Below are 25848 nucleotides of genomic sequence, written 5' to 3' on the forward strand. Positions count from 1 at the left end.
GACCCTGCATTTTGATTGATGTTATTACCAACAAAGAATCTAATCAAACAGTGGAATCCGTCCGATTAATGATATTTTGTATCTCTTTGCATACTGATGCGAATATTTTTCAGAGATAGTAGGTTTGATTAATTGCCCCTTAGAATGGGATTTTTTCATTACAAACGGAAAGAACTACGGATGCTGTAAATGTGGATTAAAAACAAATGTTGCTGGAAAAACTCAGCAGGTCCAGCAGCATCTGTGAAGGGATTTGTTCTTGTGCTCTCTGATAAGATTGTCAGAGTTCCTAACAGGTATCAATGCTTTAGATTGTCCCAATTAACAAATCACCATAACTAATAATTGACTGTAGCCTTAAAGATGACAATGAATATTGACCTGTGTGTCAGTATAAGACTAAGATGTAGAACCATAGGCAATGTGGTAATAGAAAATAAATTATTCATGCCAATCGAGAGAAGACAAGGTGTTTATTGAAAAATGTTCTTTAGGTCTGGAATGTTAAATTATAGTAAATAGTTTGTACTGTAAGCAAGAAGCTTCAGGGAGAATAAACCATCTGGACTGAAAAACCACAATTTGATCCATGTAGCTTGCTGTTTGAGAACCTTGCACTGTTGACTCTAATGAATTTTACTCGTTTGACTTTTGAATGTAACTTATTTTAAAGATGCAGCTTGATGATCTCCACCGGAAATCAGAAAGAGTTGTGCAGCAAATTTCTATCATTTAGCTGTCAATTGTAGATGTCAGCAGAGAAAGTTTGATCCTAAACTGGATGAATGCTCTGGAGACAGGAGTTCATATCTCTCCTTGACAACTAGGGGGAATTTAAATTCAGTTAATAACTGCAATCAAATATTAGTCTCATTAACAACCGTGAAACTACTGGAATTTTTTAAAAGCCTAGTTCACTTATATCCTGCAGGAGGAAATTTGACGTTCTTACCCATTGACCTATAACAATGCAATTGGTTCTTTCACCTCTTTCTGAAATGACCGTCCAAGCAAGCAACTCAGTTGCATGAAACTGCTAAAGAAAACATTGAATCAAAACAAAACCTAGCCATTGGAAATGGCAAAGATGCAGCGTTTACAGTCAACCCTGTCGGTTCCTCCTTCCTAACACCTTGACATTTGCTAAAAGTCTGGGAGAGCAGTCTTGTTCAGCCAAACGGCTTTATGTAGGTGTGCTCACCCTTGGCCAACACTCCGCACATTCCTCCAGTACCACCACACCCGGCCGCTCCACACTGCCCTCCAACCCCACCACACCCGGCACCTTCCCCTGCAACCGCAGGAAATGCTACACTTGCCCCCACACCTCCTCCCTCACCCCTATCCCAGGCCCCAAGATGACATTCCACATTAAGCAGAGGTTCACCTGCACATCTGCCAATGTGGTATACTGCATCCACTGTACCCGGTGCGGCTTCCTCTACATTGGGGAGACCAAGCGGAGGCTTGGGGACCGCTTTGCAGAACACCTCCGCTCAGTTTGCAACAAACAACTGCACCTCCCAGTCGCAAACCATTTCCACTCCCCCTCCCATTCTCTAGATGACATGTCCATCATGGGCCTCCTGCAGTGCCACAATGATGCCACCCGAAGGTTGCAGGAACAGCAACTCATATTCCGCCTGGGAGCCCTGCAGCCTAATGGTATCAATGTGGACTTCACCAGTTTCAAAATCTCCCCTTCCCCTACTGCATCCCTAAACCAGCCCAGTTCGTCCCCTCCCCCCACTGCACCACACAACCAGCCCAGCTCTTCCCCCCGCCCCCACGCACTGCATCCCAAAACCAGTCCAACCTGTCTCTGCCTCCCTAACCGGTTCTTCCTCTCACCCATCCCTTCCTCCCACCCCAAGCCGCACCCCCATCTACCTACTAACCTCATCCCACCTCCTTGACCTGTCCGTCTTCCCTGGACTGACCTATCCCCTCCCTACCTCCCCACCTATACTCTCTCCACCTATCTTCTTTACTCTCCATCTTTGGTCCGCCTCCCCCTCTCTCCCTATTTATTCCAGTTCCCTCTCCCCATCCCCCTCTCTGATGAAGGGTCTAGGCCCGAAATGTCAGCCTTTGTGCTCCTGAGATGCTGCTTGGCCTGCTGTGTTCATCCAGCCTCACATTTTATTATCTTGGAATTCTCCAGCATCTGCAGTTCCCATTATCACCTCCAGTACCACCACTGGGTATGGCTTGTACTGCTGGAAGGGCAGACCCACGTCGAGTAATGGCACTGTTTTATTCATTCAGAAGGGAGTAGCCTGAATAGACCTCATCATTGATAAAAAGATTGAATTATAATGATCAAAAGTTTTTTTTATGTATTTACGGGGCTGAAACCACAGTTTGAAATTTTAAGTGAATTGCACCATTTTAGTATTTATAACAGCAGTTTCTAGGATAGCTGTACTTGGAAAATTACAAAACCACGTAATGGATAGAAATTGTCTTGGTCTAGAATAATTCAATCAGTTTGGGGGAATGTAAATTGCCCATCACTTAATCCATTTACAACACATCCAGCAAACCTGTGGATCCAAGTGGGTGTGAAGCAAGCCATCGTGTCCAATCCCTCTGCAGTCTGACCATGAGAACTGCCTGGCCATTACCAAATTTGACTAAATTATAAGCCTAGAAACAAATTGTTATAACTCTGTTTGGATAACTGGTCAGTTGATGAGTGAGATCATGACCAAAGTCAACTAACCCTCTTTTGTATTTTAAGAAATTTGTTTTCTCCTGGCAAGGGCTGAAGAGGTCAAGAGGAGAAGCAGGACCCTGAGTGGGCATGCCTCTGCTTTCACATCCATCCTGCAAGCTTGAACCCTGCTTGTGTTTGGCAGTGAGTTTTAACAATTAGCACAATTGCTGGCTCCAGAAGAAATTTTTTTATCAACAGCTAAACCTTGGGATCTATGTAGAACTGACCTTTATAGATGTTAAAATCTGCTTTATCTATCCTCCCACTTCATACATTATATGTGAATGAACTCTTGAATGCAAATGTGCATTTATTATTTTAATAAGATTGGGCATTTAACATATGAAATAGTGCTTACAGTATGTGTTTTTGCTGTTGCAGCATTTAACCAGGCACTCCTGAATTGGCAAATATGTTCTTAAAACTGTTGCAGAGTTGAGAGGTGGGAGGAAATGGGAGCAATTCCAGCCTTCCTTAACTGGTCATAACACACGAGATTGTCTTATGGCTTCAGACTAAACAGGAGGGAGAATGAAATCTCTGGTTACCATCTATCATCTTCCCTTAGGTGATGATTCAGAGCTCTTTTAACACTTGCTAGAAGCATTGATGGTAGCAAGGCAGAGAATATGTAGTCTGGAGAAGCCTCAAATCCTGTCACTAGTATAGCCTGGTAGCACTAAGCTTGATTCCTGTAGGGCATGTTTGCTAGACTGGACATGCAGCAGGTGTTGAATGATCCAATACAAAAAAAAATCCTACTTGACCTTTTCCTCCCCAATCTACATGTCACAGATGCATGTGTCTATGACCGTGTTGATAAGTCTGACCACTAAATAGTGCAAGTGGGTGTGAAGTCCTGCTTTCACAGAGAACACCCTCCATCTTGTGTGACACTACTGCTGTGCTAAATAGGATAGTGTCAGAATGCATCTAGAACCTGGAATTGGGCATCCATAAGGGCTATCAAGGCAGAAGAATTATTTTCAAACATGGTCCATTACCTAATGGAAATGCATATCTCCCACCCTAGCATTATTATCAAGCTACGCACAAAGCCTGTTTCAATGAGAGGTACAAGACACCACACTAAGAGCAGCATCAGGTCCATTTTAAAACTCACTTGCCAAACCAATTAACCTATAACACCAAACAATCTGCCTATGATACATCAAATAAAGCACGTGAGCTAAATGATCCCAAATTAAACAAGATCAAATCTTTTGCAGAAATTCAGCTAGGAATAGGTGTGTACAATTGCAATTAATTGGAGGAAATGCTGGAAAAATCACCATCAAAAATGAAGGTTGGCGCCATTGTCAGCCGTTTCATCAATGCCCTTCTCCCCCATTTTTGTGAAAAAAAGTCAGAGGTAGTGATGTTTGTTGTTAATTGAACAATGTTCTGTACCGCTTATGGTTCCTAAGATTCTGAAGGAATCCATGCCCTCCAGCATCAAGATATGTCAAAATTAGATTTGAGATAAGTAGTATGTGATATTAATGCCACGTAACCACTAAGCAGTGTGTATCTCCAAGAAAAAATTTCCAGGTGACCTTCATTGGCAGTACCATCACACTATCCTGGTGATATAATTTACCAGAAGCTGAACAGGACCAATCATTTAAGGATAAAAGCACACACACAGGCTAGGAATTCAGATGTGAGTAACTTAGCTCCTGACAGCCTGAGAAGTATTTGATTGATTAAGCATCTACTTATTCCTTTCATTTATATCTCATTCCCAGTCAGTGTTTTGTCCTAAGCGGGAAGCCTTTGGGTGCAATGGTATTGCCACTACTTCTGGGCCAGAAGCTCCAGGCTCACGTCCCAACTCTGGGCTCGTTGACCATGGAAGGTAGGCTTGTAACCTGGCCAAACAGGTTGATTATCTGTCTATAAACCCTTCCAGTTCACCTACTAGTAACTGGTAAGAGTGAGGGGTCTCCTGGTCAGCGAATCCACAGAAGTCAATGGCAAATCACTGCAGTGCCTTTTTTCATCTGGAACCATGGACCAGCCCAATGGAATTTCATGCCCATCTTTCTGAAAAGAAGACAAAAGAAAAGATAGACAAGGAATGGAGCATCAGATGCTTTTCCCATGGCCATTACTCTTCAAGCTTTCTTTGCACTTGAAGTTTAAACTAGAACTTGTGATCCCTCCAATTCTGTGATGCCAACTCCAGTAACTAAATCCACAATATACATCTCGGCATTTTGAAATGACTAGATCCCATCTCTTTCACCCTTTTTCATTCTTTTCTTAAAATAATTTTGCACACTCCAGGTCACTTTGAACATCAAAACTTTTCGATATCTCACTGCTTAAAAAAACACTGCAATTCTGCTTGTTTTACCAAAATGGATAATGTCACAATTTCCATGCTATATTCCATCTGCCATGTTTTTGTTCACTCATGTAGCCTATCTAATCCTCTAGAAGCCTCTGTATTTTCAACAAAACTCATCCTCACCTAGTCAGTCCTATATCACCAGAAAACTTTGAAATAGTGGGCCTACATCTAAATCATTGACAAAGATTGTGAAACTGTTCTAATAAACCAAGCTATGCTCAATTAAAGCATTTTCTGTAATTCTCTGCAAGAAGTAAGACAGCACAGGTGTATCGCTTATTGTTTAGTGCATTGTCACCCAATTAAACTGATGTCTGTTCACTAAAAATATTAATGATCCAAATAAATAGATATAGATTGAAATTGGCATTCTAAAGTATTAGCAATGGCTGTAATTAATGTTTAATTATACTTTGATTAATCAATGAACATAAAGTGGTGAAATAGGCATGTCATAGACAATTTAATTCAAGGTCCTGTTAAGGGATGTGTTTTGGAAAAAAAAATGAGGCAAGGCCACAATAAGCAAAAATTTACAACTTTATAAAGAGTAGAGAACTAGAGAGATCTCCTTTTACTTTCACCAATCTTTGAAGGTAGCAGAACAAATTGAGAAGAATATGATATTGTTGTTAGCTTTATAAATAGAGGAATACTATGCAAAATCAGAAGAGCTATGCCAAACCTTTACAAATTATGTTCGGCCTCAGCTGAAGTATTATGTCAATTCTGGAGGCCACGTTTTTGGGAAAATGCCAAGAGGATATGGAGAAGATTTACTATACCAGGGATATAACAGAATTCTATCCTTGTGGAGAAGTTAATTAAGTTGGGATAATAAAATGTGAGGCTGAATGAACACAGCAGGCCAAGCAGCATCTCAGGAGCACAAAAGCTGACGTTTCGGGCATAGACCCTTCACAACACCCGGCACCTTCCCCTGCAACCGCAGGAAATGCTACACTTGCCCCCACGCCTCCTCCCTCACCCCTATCCCAGGCCCCAAGATGACATTCCACATTAAGCAGAGGTTCACCTGCACATCTGCCAATGTGGTATACTGCATCCACTGTACCCGGTGTGGCTTCTTCTACATTGGGGAAACCAAGCGGAGGCTTGGAGACCGCTTTGCAGAACACCTCCGCTCAGTTCGCAACAAACAACTGCACCTCCCAGTCGCAAACCATTTCCACTCCCCCTCCCATTCTTTAGATGACATGTCCATCATGGGCCTCCTGCAGTGCCACAATGATGCCACCCGAAGGTTGCAGGAACAGCAACTCATATTCCGCCTGGGAACCCTGCAGCCTAATGGCATCAATGTGGACTTCACCAGTTTCAAAATCTCCCCTTCCCCTACTGCATCCCTAAACCAGCCCAGTTCGTCCCCTCCCCCCACTGCACCACACAACCAGCCCAGCTCTTCCCCCCGACCCACTGCATCCCAAAACCAGTCCAACCTGTCTCTGCCTCCCTAACCGGTTCTTCCTCTCACCCATCCCTTCCTCCCACCCCAAGCCGCACCCCCGTCTTCCCTGGACTGACCTATCCCCTCCCTACCTCCCCACCTATACTCTCTCCACCTATCTTCTTTACTCTCCATCTTCGGTCCGCCTCCCCCTCTCTCCCTATTTATTCCAGTTCCCTCTCCCCATCCCACTCTCTGATGAAGGGTCTAGGCCCGAAACGTCAGCTTTTGTGCTCCTGAGATGCTGCTTGGCCTGCTGTGTTCATCCAGCCTCACATTTTATTATCTTGGAATTCTCCAGCATCTGCAGTTCCCATTATCTCTTAATTAAGTTGGGGTTCTTCACTTTAGAGCTGAGATGGTCAAGGGGATAGTTGATAGAGTGTTCAAAAATGTTGAGGGTTTTTGATAAATAGGGAGAAACTATTTCCATTGATGGGAGGAGGAAAACCTTTAGTAAAGTTAGATGTATAAAACAAGGTGCGATATAAGAGCTCTGGCTTAACCAATGACATATTTTAGTAATATCATTGGCTTTTATATCTTAGTTATAAAACTTAGAAAGTTACGTGCTGCTGTGAAAACAATTTTTTCAACATTTTTACTCTTCCTGTCATAAGCGTCTTCCTATTCACTCAAAAGGTATAAATCTTGTCATCCTCCTTTCACAGAAATATCTTTCTAACATCTTCCCATCACTAATTCACGGACACCTTGTCACTCCTCACTTCCAACCGATCCCAAAGTTGTTCTATAGAATGGAGAAACAGAGGTATTATTCTTCTACAGTTTTGGAGTGGTGAGATATTCATCCCTGATGTTTCGTAGTCTTTGATGAAGTCTTCAGTGGAAGCTGTGTGCTGTAGGGCAATGCCTAGTCTTCTGCCAAGAAGGTGGTGGCTTGTTCCCATGAATCGTCCCTCTCCCACACTCACTTCCCTCTGTTGATGTTATTTTGGAGGCTGGCATTCTGTGCCAATTACTTCACTGAACCTTTTTGGCCAGTGACCACAGGCAGACACTCATGACCTTAGGATGACCAATAGCCCCATGTGCACCTCCATTTGAAGATTATCTGTTGTTCTTTCTAAGACCAAATGTTGCATTAATAATAAGGTGGTGGTGGCGCCTGATAAATAGAAGGCTAGTTACTGCTATAACACAATTAAATGAGGCCTTAGACTACATAGAAATACATGAAATACTAAAAGAATTCATTTTTAAAGGGGACCTCAATTTCCAGCAAAATCCTTCTTTTAACCACATTTATTAAATGGTTGAAAAGCTGAGGGATTATGTTCTTTAGGAAGTGCCCTCTTCACAGTAGGGGAATTCCACCTGCCCAATGCTCAAGATCCTACCCCCATGCCATCTCATCTGGGCACCAAAACCTACTCCCACCATCTTACCTCCACCACAACTCTGGGATTGCTGATATCCTTTACCTGAAAATCCTGGATTTAGCTGGCTCTGGAATCCATCTTTGATCTTCATGAGCATCCTCAACTCTTGAGTTCTTGAGGGCAGGACTCCTCACACTCTGAGATAGAGGCCTAACATTTTTTCATGGCAGCAGTATGCCCCTATCCCAGCCCTGCAGTGAGTGAAATATAAAGCTGTTGGCTTCTCAAGTTGTTGAATTGACGAATCTGCATTGTCAAAGAAACCACATAATTCCACAGCAAGAAACATATGCACATATATTCCTGTACAAATAGACAGATTAACAGATATGTGAGCTACACAATGAAATATTATTCTACATAGACTAACCATTTTGTCATGGATTTGCACAGAGTCAAGGCCAAGTGTAATCTTCAGGTGAAGCGGGTCAGAGGCGAGGGCTGAATTAAATGGGGCTTGCAAACTTGCTCTCTCTATTTCAAGGTCATACATTACGTTCTTATTAATAGATTTACATGACATATTCCTATGTCCATATTGGAAATTATCTACATAAACTTGTCACTATGTAGATACACCTCTCTGCCAGTGGAGGCTCTGCAGTTCTTCTGTAGATTGAATTTAAAGTATGAGGCACTTTTCATGATAAAGTATTAAGTTCTATTTGACTTTTTTTGTGAATTTCATGTTTAAGATTTTGCACGAATATTCTGCATTGGCAGATGAGAGTGAACAGAATGTCTTATTCTTTCATGGGTTATGGGCATCACTGACAGGCCAAGCATTTATTGCCTATACTAATTGTCACTGAGAAGGTTTGGATAATGTTAAAGTAGGGGATATGCTGGCCCGTGAAGTTGCAAATTGTTTTGGAGTATGATTCTGCCACTGTTGATAGCCTACAGTCCATTATAGAGGTCTTAATTTGCTAGAAGTCTTGTTTGAAGCCTCACTTTTATAAACTAAAATTTAAAAAAATTAGAACTTAGTCTCTCGAAATTAAAGCCAGGTTCTGTCTTCCAGAATATTCTGTGTCTTCTCCATTGATCTTCCATCATGAACTGCTTCTTCATTGAATTCTTTTGTCAGGAATAATAACTAAGAGTGCTGTGGTATCTGTATTTAGGTGATGCTTCCTCTAGGGGCTGTGAGAGCTGACCTCTTTGCAGATGGCAGTTTTCTCTCTGCCAATTTTGCAACTGTCCCCGTCCTTTATACCCTTGATGACATATCAATTTCTTACAATAGGATTGGTCCTATGTTGTCAAAACCATCAGATTTAAATTTAATTAGTTTTTAATGTCTAAGTGCATGGCTTAAATTAATTGGCCAAATTTAAGCTTTACTTGACAACAAAACAAAACTGTGTGGCTTGACCTGTTAACCATCCAGCCTTTCGGATACAGATGTTACAATTCAGGTGCTGTGTGCACCTGCAAACCTACAAGCTGTCCACAGATTTTTTTTAATCTCCATCTTTTAAAAGAACATCATCTTTTAAAGGGACCATGCATTGCCATTCCTCCTATCATTTTATGTTCATCAGAATTTGCTGCTTGTAAAATATTAATGTCCTGTCTTTCAATCCACAAGTACTCCACTCAACATTGTAACACTTCTTTGCACATGTTTACAATTTGCACATGTGGAAATAAAGCATTCAATTGATATCAGAAATTAAAGTATTTTAAAAGCACAAATACCCAATTTTAATGGTACGGTGGATTTATGTTGCCAACGTTGTTTGTTTGTTTTCTCCTTTTCCAACATAGATCAGACAAACCCTGGCCATAGATGGCATTTTTTTTTCACCACAATAACACCTCATCAATTGCATACTGATAGTGCCGCACAACATGATGCCAAGTAAATGCGATATGAAGAAGGGACATCTTCTCCATGAGGACTGTTCAGTGGCTATTTTGCCAACACTGGATGCTCCCCCACACAGAGTATGTTTTTGCACACTTGCCACTCTCAGTGCTTCCTCACAGTTTTCAACATAGAGTCATAGAGTTAAAAAGCAGGGGAACAGACCCCTCAATCCAACTCATACAGAATGACCAGACATCCCAATCTGACCTAGCCTCATTTGCCAGCATTTGGCCAACATCCCTCTAAACTCTTCCTATTCATATACACATCCAGATGCCTTTTAAATGGTGTAATTACACCAGCCTCCACTACTTCCTCTGGCAGCTCGTTCCATACACGCATCACACTCTGCAAGAAAATGTTTTATAAACCTCTACAAGGTCACCCCTCAGCTTCTGATGCTCAAGAGAAAGGCCTCAGCCTATTCAGCCTCTCCCTATAACTCAAACCCTCCTGTCCTGGCAGCATCCTTGGAATTCTTTTCGGCACCCTCTCAAGTTTAATATTTTTCCTCTAGAAGGGTAACCAAGATTGTGCGGAGTATTCTAAAACTGGCTTTAACAATGTCCTGAACAACCCGAAGATTGCAGGAACAGCAACTCATATTCCGCTTGGGAATCCTGCAGCCCAATGGCATCAATGTGGACTTCACCAGCTTCAAAATCTCCCCTTCCCCCACCGCATCCCAAAACCAGTCCAGTTCGCCCCCTCCCCCCACTGCACCACACAACCAGCTCAGCTCTTCCCCTCCACCCACTACATCCCAAAACCAGTCCAACCCGTCTCTGCCTCCCTAACCTGTTCTTCCTCTCACCCATCCCTTCCTCCCACCCCAAGCCGCACCTCCATCTCCTACCTACTAACCTCATCCCACCTCCTTGACCTGTCCGTCTTCCCTGGATTGACCTATCCCCTCCCTACCTCCCCACCTATACTTGCCTCTCCACCTATCTTCTTTTCTCTCCATCTTCGGTCCACCTCCCCCTCTCTCCCTATTTGTACCAGAACCCTCACCCCATCCCCCTCTCTGATGAAGGGTCGAGGCCCGAAACGTCAGCTTTTGTGCTCCTGAGATGCTGCTGGGCCTGCTGTGTTCATCCAACCTCACATTTTATTACCTTGGATTCTCCAGCATCTGCAGTTCCCATTATCACTTAACAATGTCCTGTACAGCTGCAACATAACATCCCAACTCCTATACTCAAATATTCTGACCAATGAAGGTAAGCATGCCAAATGCCTTCTTCACCACCTGGTCTACCTGTGACTTCACTTTCAAGGAACCATGCACATGCACCCTAGGTGTTGTGAAGGCTTGTAGAGTGCTCGTAAAGTGGAAGGCAGGAGGCCAGAATTTGTTTGTAAAAATGATGAGGAAAAAGTGCATGGTGCCTTTAAGAGATAAAGTGCTGTGCTAACCTTAGAGATTTATATAGAAAATGGATCTATATGCAGCTGCAGGTTACAGGCAGTTCTAAAAATTAAAATATATGTTAATTGAATGTGTGGTTGAAAAGCTTACGCTTGTTTTGATGTTTTGGCAACTGGCTTGAACTTGCCAATTAATTTAAACCAAGCACTTAGAAACTGAAAGCTAATTGAACTTAAATCTGATGGTCTTGACAACCGGGGACAAATCCTAGTGTAAGAAATGGATGGGCCATCCAGGGTATAAAAAAAAGCATGTGAAAAGTCAGCAGAGAGCTAACAGCCAACTGAAGGGGTGAGAGAAAACCTGCCATCTGAGGAATAAATACCTAGCTCCAACACAAAATCATTGAGTTCTCTTTTTTTCTTAAAAAAAAAGCGGTACCACAGCACTTCTGTCTAAGAGTTGTCACAGAATAAATTACCAAGAAACCATCCCTGACAGCAGGACCAGCAGAAGAAATGCTAGCGAGACAGTGGAGAAGGCAGAGCATTGTGGAAGACTCATTCTGTGTGAACTTTGATAGACCAAGTTTTACTTTATTGTTTTCTTATTACTTGGATTTGTATAAGTGGGACCAGTGTTTATGGGTAAAGCATACCAGTACAATTTAGTTCAGTTCGAGAATAGTTAGTAGTTAGGGGGGAATTGTTTGGTTTATTAGTAATTCTGTTAATTTGTTCATTGTTAGGGTTGAAAAAATAAATAGTTACTTGTTACTTATAGTGTGAATGTCAGGGATTGCTTTCATTAAACCACTCTTTTAACAGATTATGAGGAGCAAGGCGAGCTTCTATGTGCGTTTTGTGTTTAACTATTAGAAGGTAACCTCTACTCTCACCATAACAGATTTGGGCTGGTGTTTCAGTTTAATTATCAAATGGCTTTGACCTTTTCCCCTTCGTAACGTTAGGTCTTATGTTCAGCAACACTCTCCAGGGCATACCACTAACTGTGTTAGTCCTGCCCTGGTTTGCCTTATCAAAATGCGACACCTTACATTTATCTAAATTAAACTCCATTTGGCACTCTTCGGCCCATTGACCTATCTGATCAAGGTCCCATTGTACTCTGAGATAATCTTCTCCATTGTCCATTACACAATCTATTTTTGGTGTCATTTGCACACTTACTAACTGTATCTCCTGTATTCACGTCCAGATCATTTATATAAATGATAAAAAGCAGTGGCCCCAGCACGAATCCTTGTGGGACACTGCTAGAAACAGGCTTCCAATCCTAAAAAGCAACCCTTTACCACCTCCCACTGTTCCGGACTTTCAAGCCACGTTTGTATCCAGTTGGCTAGCTCTCTCTTGGATCCCATGTGATGTAATCTTACTAACCAGTCTTCAATACAGAACCTTGTTGAACGCTTTGCTGAAGTCCATGTAGACTATGTCTACTACTCTGTTGTCATCAATCTTCTTTCTCACCTCTTCAAACAAGCTGAATCAAGTTAGCAAGACATGACTTCCCATGCACAAAGCCATGTTTTCTGAAGAAGGGCCTAGGCCCAAATTGTCAGCTTTCCTGCTCCTCTGATGCTGCTTGGCCTGCTGTGTTCATCCAGCTCTACACCGTGTTATCTCAGATTCTCCAGCATCTGCAGTTCCTACTATCTCTTGACTATCCCTGATCAGTCCTAATCTTCCTAAATGCATGTAAATCCTGTCCCTCAGAATCCCTGGCAACAGTTTACCTTCCCAGTAAAGTAAGTCTTATCAGTCTATAGCTCCCGGGCTTTTCCTTATAGGCTTTCTTAAGTAATGGCAACATGTTGGCCAACCTCCGGTCTTCTGGCACGTCACCTGTGGCTGTCGATGATACAAATATGTCAGCAAGGAGCCCTGCAATCTCTTCTCTAGCTTCCCATTAATTTCTGGAATACACTTGATCAGATCCTAGGGATTTATCTACCTTTATAAGTTTCAAGACCTCCAGCACCTCCTCTTGAGTAATATGAACTCCTTTCAAGACATCACTATTTATTTCCCCAAGTTCCCTAGCTTCCATGTCCTTCTTCACAGTAAATACAGGTGCAAAATATTCATATAGTATCTCATACATCTTCTGTGGTTCCATACATTAGTGGCCACTTTGCTCTTTATGAGGCCTTATTTTCTGCCTACTTACTCCTTTACCTTCAATGTACTAATTGAATCCCTTTGGATTCTCCTTAACTTCATCTGCCAAAGCTGTCTCATGTCCCCTTTTTGCCCTCTTGATTTCTCTTTAAAGAGTACTCCTACTGCCCTTATGCTCCTCTAGAGAGCAGTCCCAGCTGCATATACCTAAAAAATTCTTCCTTCTTTTTCTTAATCAGATCCTCAATTTCTGAAGTCATCCAGCATTCCCTACACCTCTCAGCCTTGCCCTTCACACTAACAGATACAAACATCTGTTTGTGAACTCTTGTTATTTTATTTTTTAAGGTTCCCCACTTCCTTAACCTGCAAATAGCCTTCTAACTTTTTGAAAGTTCTTGTCTTACAACCCCAATTTAGAACTTTACCTTTTGGATCATTTTTATCCTTTTCCACAATTATTTTAAAACTAACAGAATCAACAGTTCTGAGGAAGGGTCGCCAGACCCAAAATGTTAACTCTGCTTTCTCCTTCACAGATGCTGCCAGATCCGCTGAGCTTTTCCAACAACTTTGCTATTGTAACAGAATTATGATGCCTTGCTGCAATGTGCTATTCCACTGACACTTCAGTCACTTGCTTTGGAGGAGTCCTGATTCATCAGCCAACAGGGAGTGGGAACAAAAACAAAGTTGCTGGAAAAGCTCAGCAGATCTGGCAGCACATATAAAGCAAAAAACAGAGTTAACCCTTCTGAGGAAGGGTCACCAGATCCGAAATGTTAACTCTGTTTTCTCCTTCACAGATGCTGCCAGACTGGCTGAGCTTTTCCAGCGACTGTTTTTGTTCCCAATTTACAGCATCCACGGTTCTTTCGCTTTTTATTTAGGGAGTGGGAGATCTGGAGGCGTGTGCGTGTGTGTGTGTTTATGTGAGAGGGATCGGGTGAATGGTGAATGAGCGAGCAATCCATGATAATCAGCTGTTCATCTTTGACCCAGCACTGGGATGATCCAGCTGGAGGGACTACACGTATCCATGGACTACACGTAACCAAGCGGAGGCTTGGGGACCGCTTTGCAGAACACCTCCGCTCAGTTCGCAACAAACAACTGCACCTCCCAGTCGCAAACCATTTCCACTCCCCCTCCCATTCTCTTGATGACATGTCCATCATGGGCCTCCTGCACTGCCACAATGATGCCACCCGAAGGTTGCAGGAACAGCAACTCATATTCCGCCTGGGAACCCTGCAGCCATATGGTATCAATGTGGACTTCACCAGTTTCAAAATCTCCCCTTCCCCCACTGCATCCCTAAACCAGCCCAGTTCATCCCCTCCCCCCACTGCACCACACAACCAGCCCAGCTCTTCCCCCCCACCCACTGCATCCCAAAACCAGTCCAACCTGTCTCTGCCTCCCTAACCGGTTCTTCCTCTCACCCATCCCTTCCTCCCACCCCAAGCCGCACCCCCCGCTACCTACTAACCTCATCCCACCTCCTTGACCTGTCCGTCTTCCCTGGACTGACCTATCCCCTCCCTACCTCCCCACCCACACCTTCTCCACCTATCTTCTTTACTCTCCATCTTCGGTCCGCCTCCCCCTCTCTCCCTATTTATTCCAGTTCCCTCCCCCCATCCCCCTCTCTGATGAAGGGTCTAGGCCCGAAACGTCAGCTTTTGTGCTCCTGAGATGCTGCTTGGCCTGCTGTGTTCATCCAGCCTCACATTTTATTATCCATGGATGTTGCTGGTTTTGTCTTGGGCGTTGTTTCTCAGTTATAATTCCATGAGTATGTGTAACTGTAATTTGTAATGACTTGGTCTACGTGAGATGCTGCCAAATTTCTTTCTTAAGGCTTTCTGCTGATTGATATGGCTTAATGGTGTGCTCAGCTATTTGAGAGGCACTTTAAGAGTTACTCATATTGCTGTGGGTCTGGAGTCAAATGTAGGCCGAATCAGGTAATAATGACAGTTTCCTTTGTTAAGTAAGAGATAATGAACCGGCTGGATCTTTATGACTATTGACAATGGTTTCATGGTTCCATTAGACTTTTAATTCCATATCTTTTTCACTGAATTCTAATTCTACTATCTGTCATGATTGGATTTGAATTTCAGAATCCCTGAATATTACCTTGGTTGACCGATTACTCCTCTAGTAACCAAGCCATTAAGATCTTGCCTTTCCAAGAGCATAGCTAATGCAGCTATAAACAATAATCAGCCACAGGATTTCCATCTGAGGTTGGTTTCCTCTGTGCCTCCAGAGAGTTGAGGTAGTAATAAGGATTTCTTGTGTCATACTGGTGATATATGTTTACCGTTTGCAAAATTGAGACAATGACCCAAGAGGCACTGTGTATAATTTCTCTTAAAAGATGCATTGCAGTTCTCTCAGATTTGTTCTTAAAATTACAGCTGCGCTTAAATAAAACTAAGCACAGATTTATTTTGTTGTGGAAGGAGGCCGTTCAGCCCATCATCACTGCACCACTTCAAGCATTATGACTCACCTGTCTTTATTTTCCCATACCCCTGCATATTGTTTCTATTCGAATAATCATCCAATGCTCTCTCAAATGTCCTAATTAAGTCTACCTCTGCTATTTCCAGGCAGTATATTCCAGACCTGAACTTCTCATTATGTGAAAAAGCATTTTCTTACATTACATTTGTTATATTTAGAAATCACTTTAAATCTGTGCCTTCTCATTCTTGATCCTTTTATGAACTGGAGCAGTTCTCCCTATCTACCCTTCCCATACCTCCCATGATTTTGCAAACCTCTGTTAGATCTCCTCTGTGCTTTCTTCTCTCCAAGGAAAATGATCCCTATTTCTCTGCTTTATCCTCATGAATGATGTCTATCATCACTGGAACCATTTTTGTAAATCTTGTCAGCACTGTCTCCAATGCTTTACATCCTCCATAGACTATGGCATCCAGAAGATACACAACACTACAGCTGAGGGATAAATATTACCTTGTGAAGTTCAGTATACCGTCCTTGCTCTTATAAGCTATGTCCCTAAGAATAAACGATGGGATACTGTATTGACTGCTATTTCAACATGTCCTGTCATCTTGTGTGTTCTGTGCACTGATACATCCAGATCTCACTGCTCCTACATCCACTTAAGATCTCCAATCTTATATTGTCTGCCTATGTTCTTCCTACCAAAATGCATCACCTCTCATTTCTCCACATTGAACCTCAATTGCCACCTAACTGTCCATTCCATCAAACTGTCTATGCCCTTTTTCAAGTTCTACATTGTTTTCGTCACAGTTTACAATGCTTCCAAGTTTCAAGTCATTCACAAATTTTGAAATTATCTCTTGCACACTAAGGTCTAGATCATTAATACATATCAAGCAAAGAAAGGGTCCCAGTACTAACCTCTAGGAACTCCATGGCAAATCTTCCTCCAGCCCAAAAAATATCCATTGACACTACTCTCTGTTTCTTATTATTCAGCCAATCTCCCTCTGTCACAGTGCCCTGGACTACATCCTCCTTGGTAAAAACAGGTAAAGCCTGGAAATGTGGTGGAGGCAGATTAAACTGAAACACTCAAGAGGGCATTGAATGATTAGTTTATTAGTAATTGTATTCAGCAATTTGGGGAAAGGTAGGAGATTGGCATAAGTTAATAGTATCATTCCAAGCACAATGGGCCAAATGGTCTCCTTATGCAGCTCTGTGATGTCCACTTTTTAAAAATTTTAGTTTCTTTATCTTTCCTTCTTCTAGAGATATCTTGAATTGTTTGCTCTCCCTTTGCTTTTTAAGGAAATATATCTCAATTACTGGGAACCATGTCTTCATTTTTATTTTCAACATTTTGTTCCCATATAACTGGCCTATCACTTGTTCCCACAGAATTCTGCTCTCTCCGGTTATTTATCCTCACACTGGATTGCCTGTTAAATGAGTTTACCATTACCAATCATTTTGCAGGATAGCCACATCAATTCTCACTTCTTTGTTTTTATCACTCTCATGCAATTATAGGTCCGAGAGTGTACTGGAACCTCCCAGTTAGGGCTTTGAGTCACTCTACCACCAAGCAGCCTGGAAAAGGAGGGGAAACTTGTCCCATTGTTACTGCTGTGTCTCTCAAGTGCAGGTGAAGGAGTTTGACTTCACTCTGTACATTTAATGCTTATTGATCAACAGCGAATGACAACACAGAAAAAAAAGGATAACTTGCTCCAGATGATGGGAATCTATTCCGATTTACTACTTTTGTTCAGTGAGTAACAGGTTTACTGTTGTCAATTTTCAATGAGGTGAGAAAGCAGTCAAGTATGAACATAATAGAGTTTTACAGTAGTTGTACTTTTTGAAAATACCATGTTGATTTAAGTAGGATATATTCAAGTTAAGTTGCTTTACTATGAAGAATCGTAGCATTTCAGGTTTTCTCAAATAGAAGAACTTATTTATTTGGAGACTTTCATAACAGAACTGTTACATTTTAGTGTGTTCAGGCCGTACTAGTTAACACTAACTACTTCTCATGTGATATAAAACGCAAAAGTTCTGATAAGAGCTTTATCATTAAATTCTTTAACCTCAAATTATGACGGCAAGTCAGCATCGATTTACAAGTATGTTTTAAAGTTCTATCAAATATCTGCAGCAATTAAAATTCTGCAGTCATACCGGACGTGGCAATTTCATATGGTTCAGTAACAGTTCAGGGTCACTGGAGGATCCATAGGGTTGCAAACTGGAAAATAATGATTCTTTAAGCAAAGATCTTTTTGCAAGGGCGAGTTGCACTGAGCGTGAAATAGCTTAGCTCTGGAATAGTTCGGGCGTTTCGTTTTCTGAATGCCTGTCTCCGTATTTGGTGAAATTAATTCTGAGCAGATTCATTCCGTTCCAGGACACACATAAAACAGAGTGGGCGCAAACTGAAATTTTGGATATAATCGACCAGACCATTTTGAAAGGGATAAATACCATACTTAGGAATGATAACTATATTTACAACTGTTCTCGCAAAAATATAATGCTGGAGAGTTTATTAGTACCAGTAGCATCTTCTCCCGCACCCAATGTTATTCTGTCGTTAAACGGCTGAGTTTTCGCCGTTGTCTTTGACATGAGATGTAAATAAATCGTTTTCTACACCTAACTTTAACTTGTTCAGGTTTATTGTGTTTATCTTTATCCGGAAATTGTCGAGCGTTATGGTTGAAGATCAGCAAAAATATAACCATCAAACACCAAGAAACCAATATTAGCGCAAACTCCACAAATGTTTAAAAATAATATTCTCATTTTACAGCTTTGACTCAGTATGCTACATGTCAGAAACTCGCTGGTAAGTACTACTGTTACATTCAGCTTTGTTCGTAACTCGCAGTGTAATTATGCCATTGAAATATTTCAGTTTAAGTTTATCGCCATAATTGTTTAATGCCTTTATGATAGCTATATCTTGCTTGGTGACACACATGGATCACAATGGGTTGTAGAGCATAAGGAAGCTATTCGGCTCATCATGTGACTCTTGGTTTATCTTATAAACAAATATACAGGACATGTTGTGCGCCCAAAGTCTAACGAATTGAAAAGCCTCAAACCTTAGTGCTTGTTAACGGAGCCTAAAACTGATTGGAGTCTCAAGAACACTACAGCAGTAGCTTGTTAAAACTACCATTACGAAGACTCCAGTAAAAAAGACATTCTTAATTCTATTAATTTTATATTTAATCCTAAATGGGACGTGGGCGTCACTGGCTGGGATCATTTGTTGCCTATCCCTACTTGCCCAGAAGTTAAGAGTCAGCCACATCGTTGTAGGTCTGGAGTCACGTTTAGGCTCAGACTAGGTAAAGACGGTCGATTTCCCTTACATAAACGACATTAATGAACAGTGAGTTTTTACAACAATCAACAATATTTCCATGGTAACATTAGATTCTTAATTCCAAATTTTTAAACTGCATTACCTGCCATGGAAGGATTTACACTTAAATCAGGGCTTTACAAAGAGGGAACTGGGGAGCTAAGTGGGATTGCAAGCTGAAGTTTCAGGTTCCTGAGCCCTGAGGCCCCATTGGCCTTAGATGTTACAAGTTATTTTTTTAAAAAAGTGCTCCCATTCTAAAAAAAACCCTGCTCTCCCAGCCACTGTACCCCATACTCATCGTTCTTACTGAGTTGTAGTGACAATTTTCAGACCTTGATGTGGGTGACAATGGGTAAAAACAAAATTGTAAAGTTCTAACTTATTTATTCACATCTGTAGCAGAGCAATATTTTCTGGCTTCGTACAAATGTGCTGACTAAGAAGCCAACTTAATTAAATCACTATAGACGTCATCTGGGCTATTAGACAGCATTGTGGAAAGCAGATAAGAGCGAAGTACTGGCTATCTTTTCACTTGCAGTAATGAATAAAAAGCACCATAGTATGTGTTGTCCACAGACATCAGTGGTCTGTAAGGATCTTTGCAGAACACAATGATAATTGAACATATATAGCATGCATCGAAGAATAATCATCCTTGATCAGTTAAATTGAAGGTGCAGTCCTGAAAATGAAAATAATAGAAAGAAAGGCAGAACAGTTTGAGATGGTACAAACCTCAAAGAAACAGGTATACAAAAATGTGCAAGACCAAGATACAATGATCACAGCTTTCTGTTTCAGCCTTCTAGTACATTCTGGGACAAAATTCCACACTCTTCATCCATAACTTTATGACCATTTATTTTTAATGGTAGGGGTGTGAAATTTCCCAATTATATGTATCAAAGCGACACCAGCAACATTGAACAAGAAAATCTTGAAGGATAATTTAAAATTATTGTGAATCAATGTGTGATGTAGTAAATAAATTAAACTATTAAGTTATTTTTAATATATTAGCAACATAATGAATGTAAATGTGAATATTATTCAGGTCAGAAAAGGTAGCGTTACATTGTGAGAAATAAAGAACAAGAATTTTAAAACGGCTGATAAAGACTTTCAAATAAACTTGGAAGTAAAAGTTAATGTATGGGCATCCTGTGAATGACTCATTGACAGATTAACATTAAAAATTGAGATTAAAGATGGCTCTTGGAATCTGACAGTTGTTGCTTATTATTATCCCTGAGTCCCTCACCTGACACCACTAAATTGGCAATAGAATTCAGAAAACTCAGTGCTATGTTCAAAAACAACAACAACTTATATTTTTATGGGAACTGTAACATAATAAAATGTTCAAAGGCGCTTCACAGGAGCATTTGAGAACTGAATAACACTGAACTAGTTGAGGAGATAACCGTCAAAGGGGTAGGATTTAAAGAATGTCTTAAGGGAAAAAAATGATGCAGAGTGGTGTAGGGAGGAGATTCCAATGTTTAGGACCTGGATAACTACTGCTGCGGCAACCAGCAATTGGATTTCTGAAGGGGCCAGTGCTAGAGAAGCACAGATAGCTTGGAAGGACTGTGGAATTTGGGGAAACCACAGAGATCCGGAGGATCTCAGAAAAGGATGAAAATTTTAAAAATCAAAACTTTGCGAGACTCCAAACAAATGTTGGTCAACTACAGGACTGAAGATGTGAATGGGAATTGATGCATGTTAAGACTCATGCAGCACAGCTTCTGATGATCTCACGCTTAGTGCCTATAAAGATGTGGGTTATTAACCAAGGTGCAAAAGCAGTTGCTGGAAAGGCTCAGCAGGTCTGGCAGCATCTGCAGGGAAAAAAAATCAGTTAACGTTTCGGGTCCAGTGACCCCTTATCAGAACTGGATTTTTTTGGAGAGTCTGATTAACAATTTCAAAACAGCATAGGATGAATTACCCAGGTATAGTTAAAAATACACTTCCGACCTTCAATCCATAAACGTTCCCCCATTATGTTATGCAAGTGGAAGCAACGTAAATAAAAGTAAATGATTTTGAATTTCCAATCTGACAGAAATCCCACTGAATCTGTAACATTCGTACTCCCTTCTGTTGATCTGATTCAGTAAGATTTGTTGGTGGACTCCTGATATTGTTTCCATTGTTTTTAGCTGCTGCCATGATTCAGTATGGCTGGTCAGTCCAGTTGTGAGAAATATTTGTTTATATTTTACAATAGGTTTGTCTCAATGTGGGGTGTATGTGGTTTAAAGCTCAGCAAGGAAGCCAGCATCACAAAGAACAGAACTTCTTGATGATTATCATTTAAATTAACTTCAGTACATAACTTCAGTAAGAAATCCATTGGTCCTTTGCACACTTCTAAATTTGGTTAACCATTATTATTGATGTGCAAATATTAATCTGTGAAAATGTCAAATATGTTTATTTCCATTATATTCAACAGCCATGTTTAGCACAGATTGATAATTGTTTAACGTGACCCTACGAGATTTTAAATGTAAATTTCTTCCATCATGTTTTTCATTTAAGCTATTCATCTAACAGAAAGAGAATACCACATTGTTAACAGTTTCCTGCAGTAGTTAAAAATAGCTCTGGTAATATAAATTCCAGTTTCCTGAACCATTCCTCTACGTGTGCAGCCATATCCTTGGATGGAAATGTGGTGAAAACTATGTTATCTAATGGCAAGAAGGTGTCCTCTCTCTGATTGTTATGCAGGAAATAGAGCAGCAAAATCTATTGTCAGTGGCTTTACGTACGAGATAGTAGATCATTTTATTCTGCACACGCAGCCCCAATAAAAATTGAAACATTTGCCAAACTTCAAAAAAAAGGCTTAACTTCCTCTGTTTGTGTAAGTTCAGGTCCATTAGTCAATGGACAGTATTCAAGCTAACTCTGATATTTAAGTTTCTCCAATGAACGAAACACCATTAATGAAAGAAACATGCAACATCTGCAACTCATATAAATTCAGAACCAGATAATAACACAACAGTTCAGGCAACATAACAAGTGCACCAAATTACACAACATGTTCCTCTCTTTTCATGTTAATAAAATAGCATGGTCATTTCATCTGAAAATTAGCTAGAACTACTGGAAAGTTTGAGTTATAAAGAGAGGCTGGATAGGCTGGGACATCTTTCCCTGGGGCATAAGAGGTTGAGGGGTGACCTTATAGAGGTTTATAAAATCATAAGGGGCATAGATAAGGTGAGTTGTCACCTTGGAGTAGATGAGTCCAAAACTAGAGGGCATTGGTTTAAGGTGAGGGAAAATATTTAAAAGGGGCCTGACAGGCAACTTTATCATGCAGAGTGGTGAGTATATGGAATAAGCTGCCAGAAGAAGTGGATTCAATTACAACATACAAAATGCATCTGGATGGATACATGGATAGGAAAGGTTTAGAGGTATAGGGGCCGAACACAGGCGCATGGGACTAGTTCAGTGTAGGAAACCGTGTCACAGGGACGAGTTCAGGTGAAGGGCCTGTTTCTGTGCTGTATGACTACTTGATTGTGTGACTTTCATTTGGTGAGGACTCTTTTAGAATACCGCATGCAGTTCGGGTCCCCCTGCTATTGGAAAGATGTTGTTAAACCTGAAAAGGTTCAGTAAAGATTTACAAGGATTTTGCTGTGATTGGAGGGATTGAGCTATAGGGAGAGACTGAATAGTCTGGGACTTATTTTCCTGAAGCATTGGAGGCTGAGGAGTGACCTTTTTGAGATTTGTAAAATCATGGGGGGGCATGGATAGGGTGAATAGCCGAGGGCTTTTCCCCAATTTAGGGGAGCCTAGAACTAGAGGGCACAGGTTTGTGGTGAGAGGGAAAAGATATAAAAAGGACCTGAGGGGCAACTTTTTCACAAAGAAGGTAGTGCGTGTGTGGAATGAACTGTCAGAAGAGTTGGGGGGGGGGGTGGGGGTGCAATTACCACATTTAAAAGACATCTCGATGGGCACATGAATAAGAAGGGTTTACAGGGATATGGGCCAAATGCTGACAAATGGGACTGGATCAATTTAAAATAGCTGGACAAGTCAGACCAAAAGGTTTGTTTCTGTGCTGTGTAACTCTGTAATTCAGTGACTGTAATTGAGATCGTGCACTATCACGATTGGAAATTTCCATTGCAATTGTGTCTGAAATCAGACAGAGTGTAATAATTCAGGCAGCAGGAACTACTGTAGCCTCTTGTCTGAAGCAGGATTTCCTCTGCCATTCCCACCACTCCAGCTCTGCCAGGGCTGCAGTCAGCAACCTGTGACAATCTATTGTAAGTAATTGTGGGTAGAGTAGCACCTGATACCTGAAGAATTTCTCTCAAGTCTGCCTTGCTAATGCCCTTGGTCTCATTATTCTTTGGGAGTTTTTTGATCACCATTGGAGCTCTCCTGCCACTTTAACATCTTTCAACTTCTGTCGCTGCTTCAGTAGCTCAAGACTTTGCTGTTGGTGGGAATTCTGCTTGAAACCTATTATGCATTTTGGACCAAGCCAGCAAAATGAATAGGATATGGGACAATTTCAGAGGGTGGTGGAAATCTGGAGAGCACCGCCTGGGAGGGCAGTAGAAGGAAACCTCCCAAATTGTAAAATGTATGTGGATATGCAATTGAAATGGCATAACCTTCTGAGCTATGGGTCAAGCGCTGGGAAAGTAGGATTAGTGTAAGTAGGTTGGTGTAGATTTGATGGGTTAAAGGGCCTTGCCAGCCTGTATGGTTCTGACTCTAAAATGACAAGGTGCTCAACAATCCATATTGCGTGCACATAGTGAGCCTCATGACAAAGAAGAGACTCATCAATGTGTCAAATGAATGAAGTCCTGTTTTTCATTGAACACCACATTTTCACAAGGTGGTGTTGCTTTAGGCATCAATTCCAGATGGATAAGTGGTTGTGAAATAATACATGCTTTTCTTTATATATGCATCTTTGAAAGTAAATGGCTGATGGGTTCTGGCATTTCTAAATAAACATATATTGTTCAATCATTACACCTTCTTTGAGCGGAAGAATTTCCTTCTACAATACTTACCATTTTATCACGTATGGACATGTCTTATGTCAGCGGCTCACCAGCCTTCCACTCTTAAACAATGTATTGTTTTTGCCACTTTGTGTGTCACTGCTACATCTGGACTGCCCATCCTGCCAGTGAGCAAGTAGGTCCTGAGCCTGGAAATCCCTCTACACAAGCAAATCTCGCAGTGAAGATAGTACAGGTGCTGGGCCTGGTAAATTTAAACTATTCCCCATGTCATTACCGGTGTTCTATGCAGGGAATATATGGTTTATATGTCTGGACAGGAGTTTACTTAGAATGCTTTTTAAACTGTCTGCCCTCTCATGCTTACAGCTTTTAGTTTGGTTTCTCTATCTTTCTGTAACATCACCTCACACCCAGTTTTGACTATCATCACATAAAAGAGAAACACATACCCAAACACTGAACAGTTGAAAAGTATATGTTCTTAAAGACGAGTACCCAGTAGTATCCGTTTCAGACTTGGATCAAATAGTAGTAACTAGTAGATAACATACCAGAGAGCGGGCAATATTCTTTGATATCTTTAGTGGTAAAAGAGGGCACCATAAGGAAAGGGGTGACACAGTGACTCATTGGTTAGCACTGTTGCTTCACAGTGCTCGAGACCTGGATTCAGTTCCACCCTCTGGTGACTGTCAGTGTGGAGTCTGCACAGGGTTCCTCCAGCAGTCCAAAGATGAGCAGTTTAGATGGTTTGGCGATGCTAAATTGCCCATAATGTCCAGGAGTTTGCAGGCCAGGGGGTGTGGATCTGGGTGGTGTGTTCTTTGGAGGGTCAGTGTGGACTTGATGGACTGAATGGCCTGCTTCCACACTGTAGGGATTCCATTCGATGTAACTTAAAATTAGTTTAAAATCTTCTGGCTCACTTCCATTTTTTTCCTTCCTGTAACTATTATGACCCAAGCAGAGTGTAATTATAGATTTGATATATTGTCATTCAAGTTATCACATTAAGCTAAAGGACTAATTTTTATCTGTATTTTTTTCTTAGGCCAGTTATCAAATCCAACTATCCAAGGTCCGGAAAGAGTTCATTTAAATGACACGAAAACAATTTCCTGTTTTGCATCGAGTGAAAAGCCTTCCATGCTGTATAGTTTATACCGAGACAAAACACTTGTTGAAGCACAGAATATATCAACATCTGAGCCAGCTAACTTCTCAGTATCATTTTACAGTCAGAATGATGGAGGGACTTACAAATGCAAAGTTGAAAGTGATGATGCCGTGCAAAGAAAATACAGTAACAGCATCAACATTATTGTACTAGGTATCATTGAAATGTAACAGTGTGGAACCCTTCCTGTGGAGGAGAGATGAGGGATTAATATTTAGTCCATATATCCAAACATTAATTTCCCTGAATCATGAGAAAATTTCAAACATTAAATATCCCATTGAGCATATATTTTGAAATAATAAATGAATAAAACATACATCAAAAAATTAATCTAAAACCTAAAATAAAATGCAGACCAGATTAATGAACAGGGACTGAGATTTTGCATCAAATTCTCAGCCAGTCACCTTTCTTCTCCC

General features: G+C 41.1%; 1 protein-coding gene across 7 annotated transcripts in view; it reads left to right on the forward strand.

Annotated features, from left to right (window-relative positions):
- The first annotated feature begins 17367 nt into the window (after positions 1 to 17367).
- Positions 17368 to 25848, forward strand: part of LOC125463618 (carcinoembryonic antigen-related cell adhesion molecule 1-like) — a 29369-nt gene continuing 20888 nt past the window's right edge. Inside the window, exons 1-3 of one of the 7 annotated variants that reach the window (XM_048555125.2) lie at positions 17368 to 17605; positions 18650 to 18685; positions 25301 to 25552. In XM_048555125.2, coding sequence (XP_048411082.1) covers positions 17512 to 17605; positions 18650 to 18685; positions 25301 to 25552 — 382 coding nt within the window. In that variant the 5' untranslated portion in view covers positions 17368 to 17511. Of the gene's footprint in view, positions 17643 to 18649; positions 18686 to 25300; positions 25580 to 25848 lie in introns of all 7 variants that reach the window. The other 6 variants (XM_048555122.2, XM_048555124.2, XM_048555123.2 and 3 more) reach the window with 6 other exon arrangements.

The sequence above is a fragment of the Stegostoma tigrinum genome, chromosome 22 (assembly GCF_030684315.1).
Source record: "Stegostoma tigrinum isolate sSteTig4 chromosome 22, sSteTig4.hap1, whole genome shotgun sequence".
In the NCBI taxonomy this organism is placed as follows: Eukaryota; Metazoa; Chordata; class Chondrichthyes; order Orectolobiformes; family Stegostomatidae; genus Stegostoma; species Stegostoma tigrinum.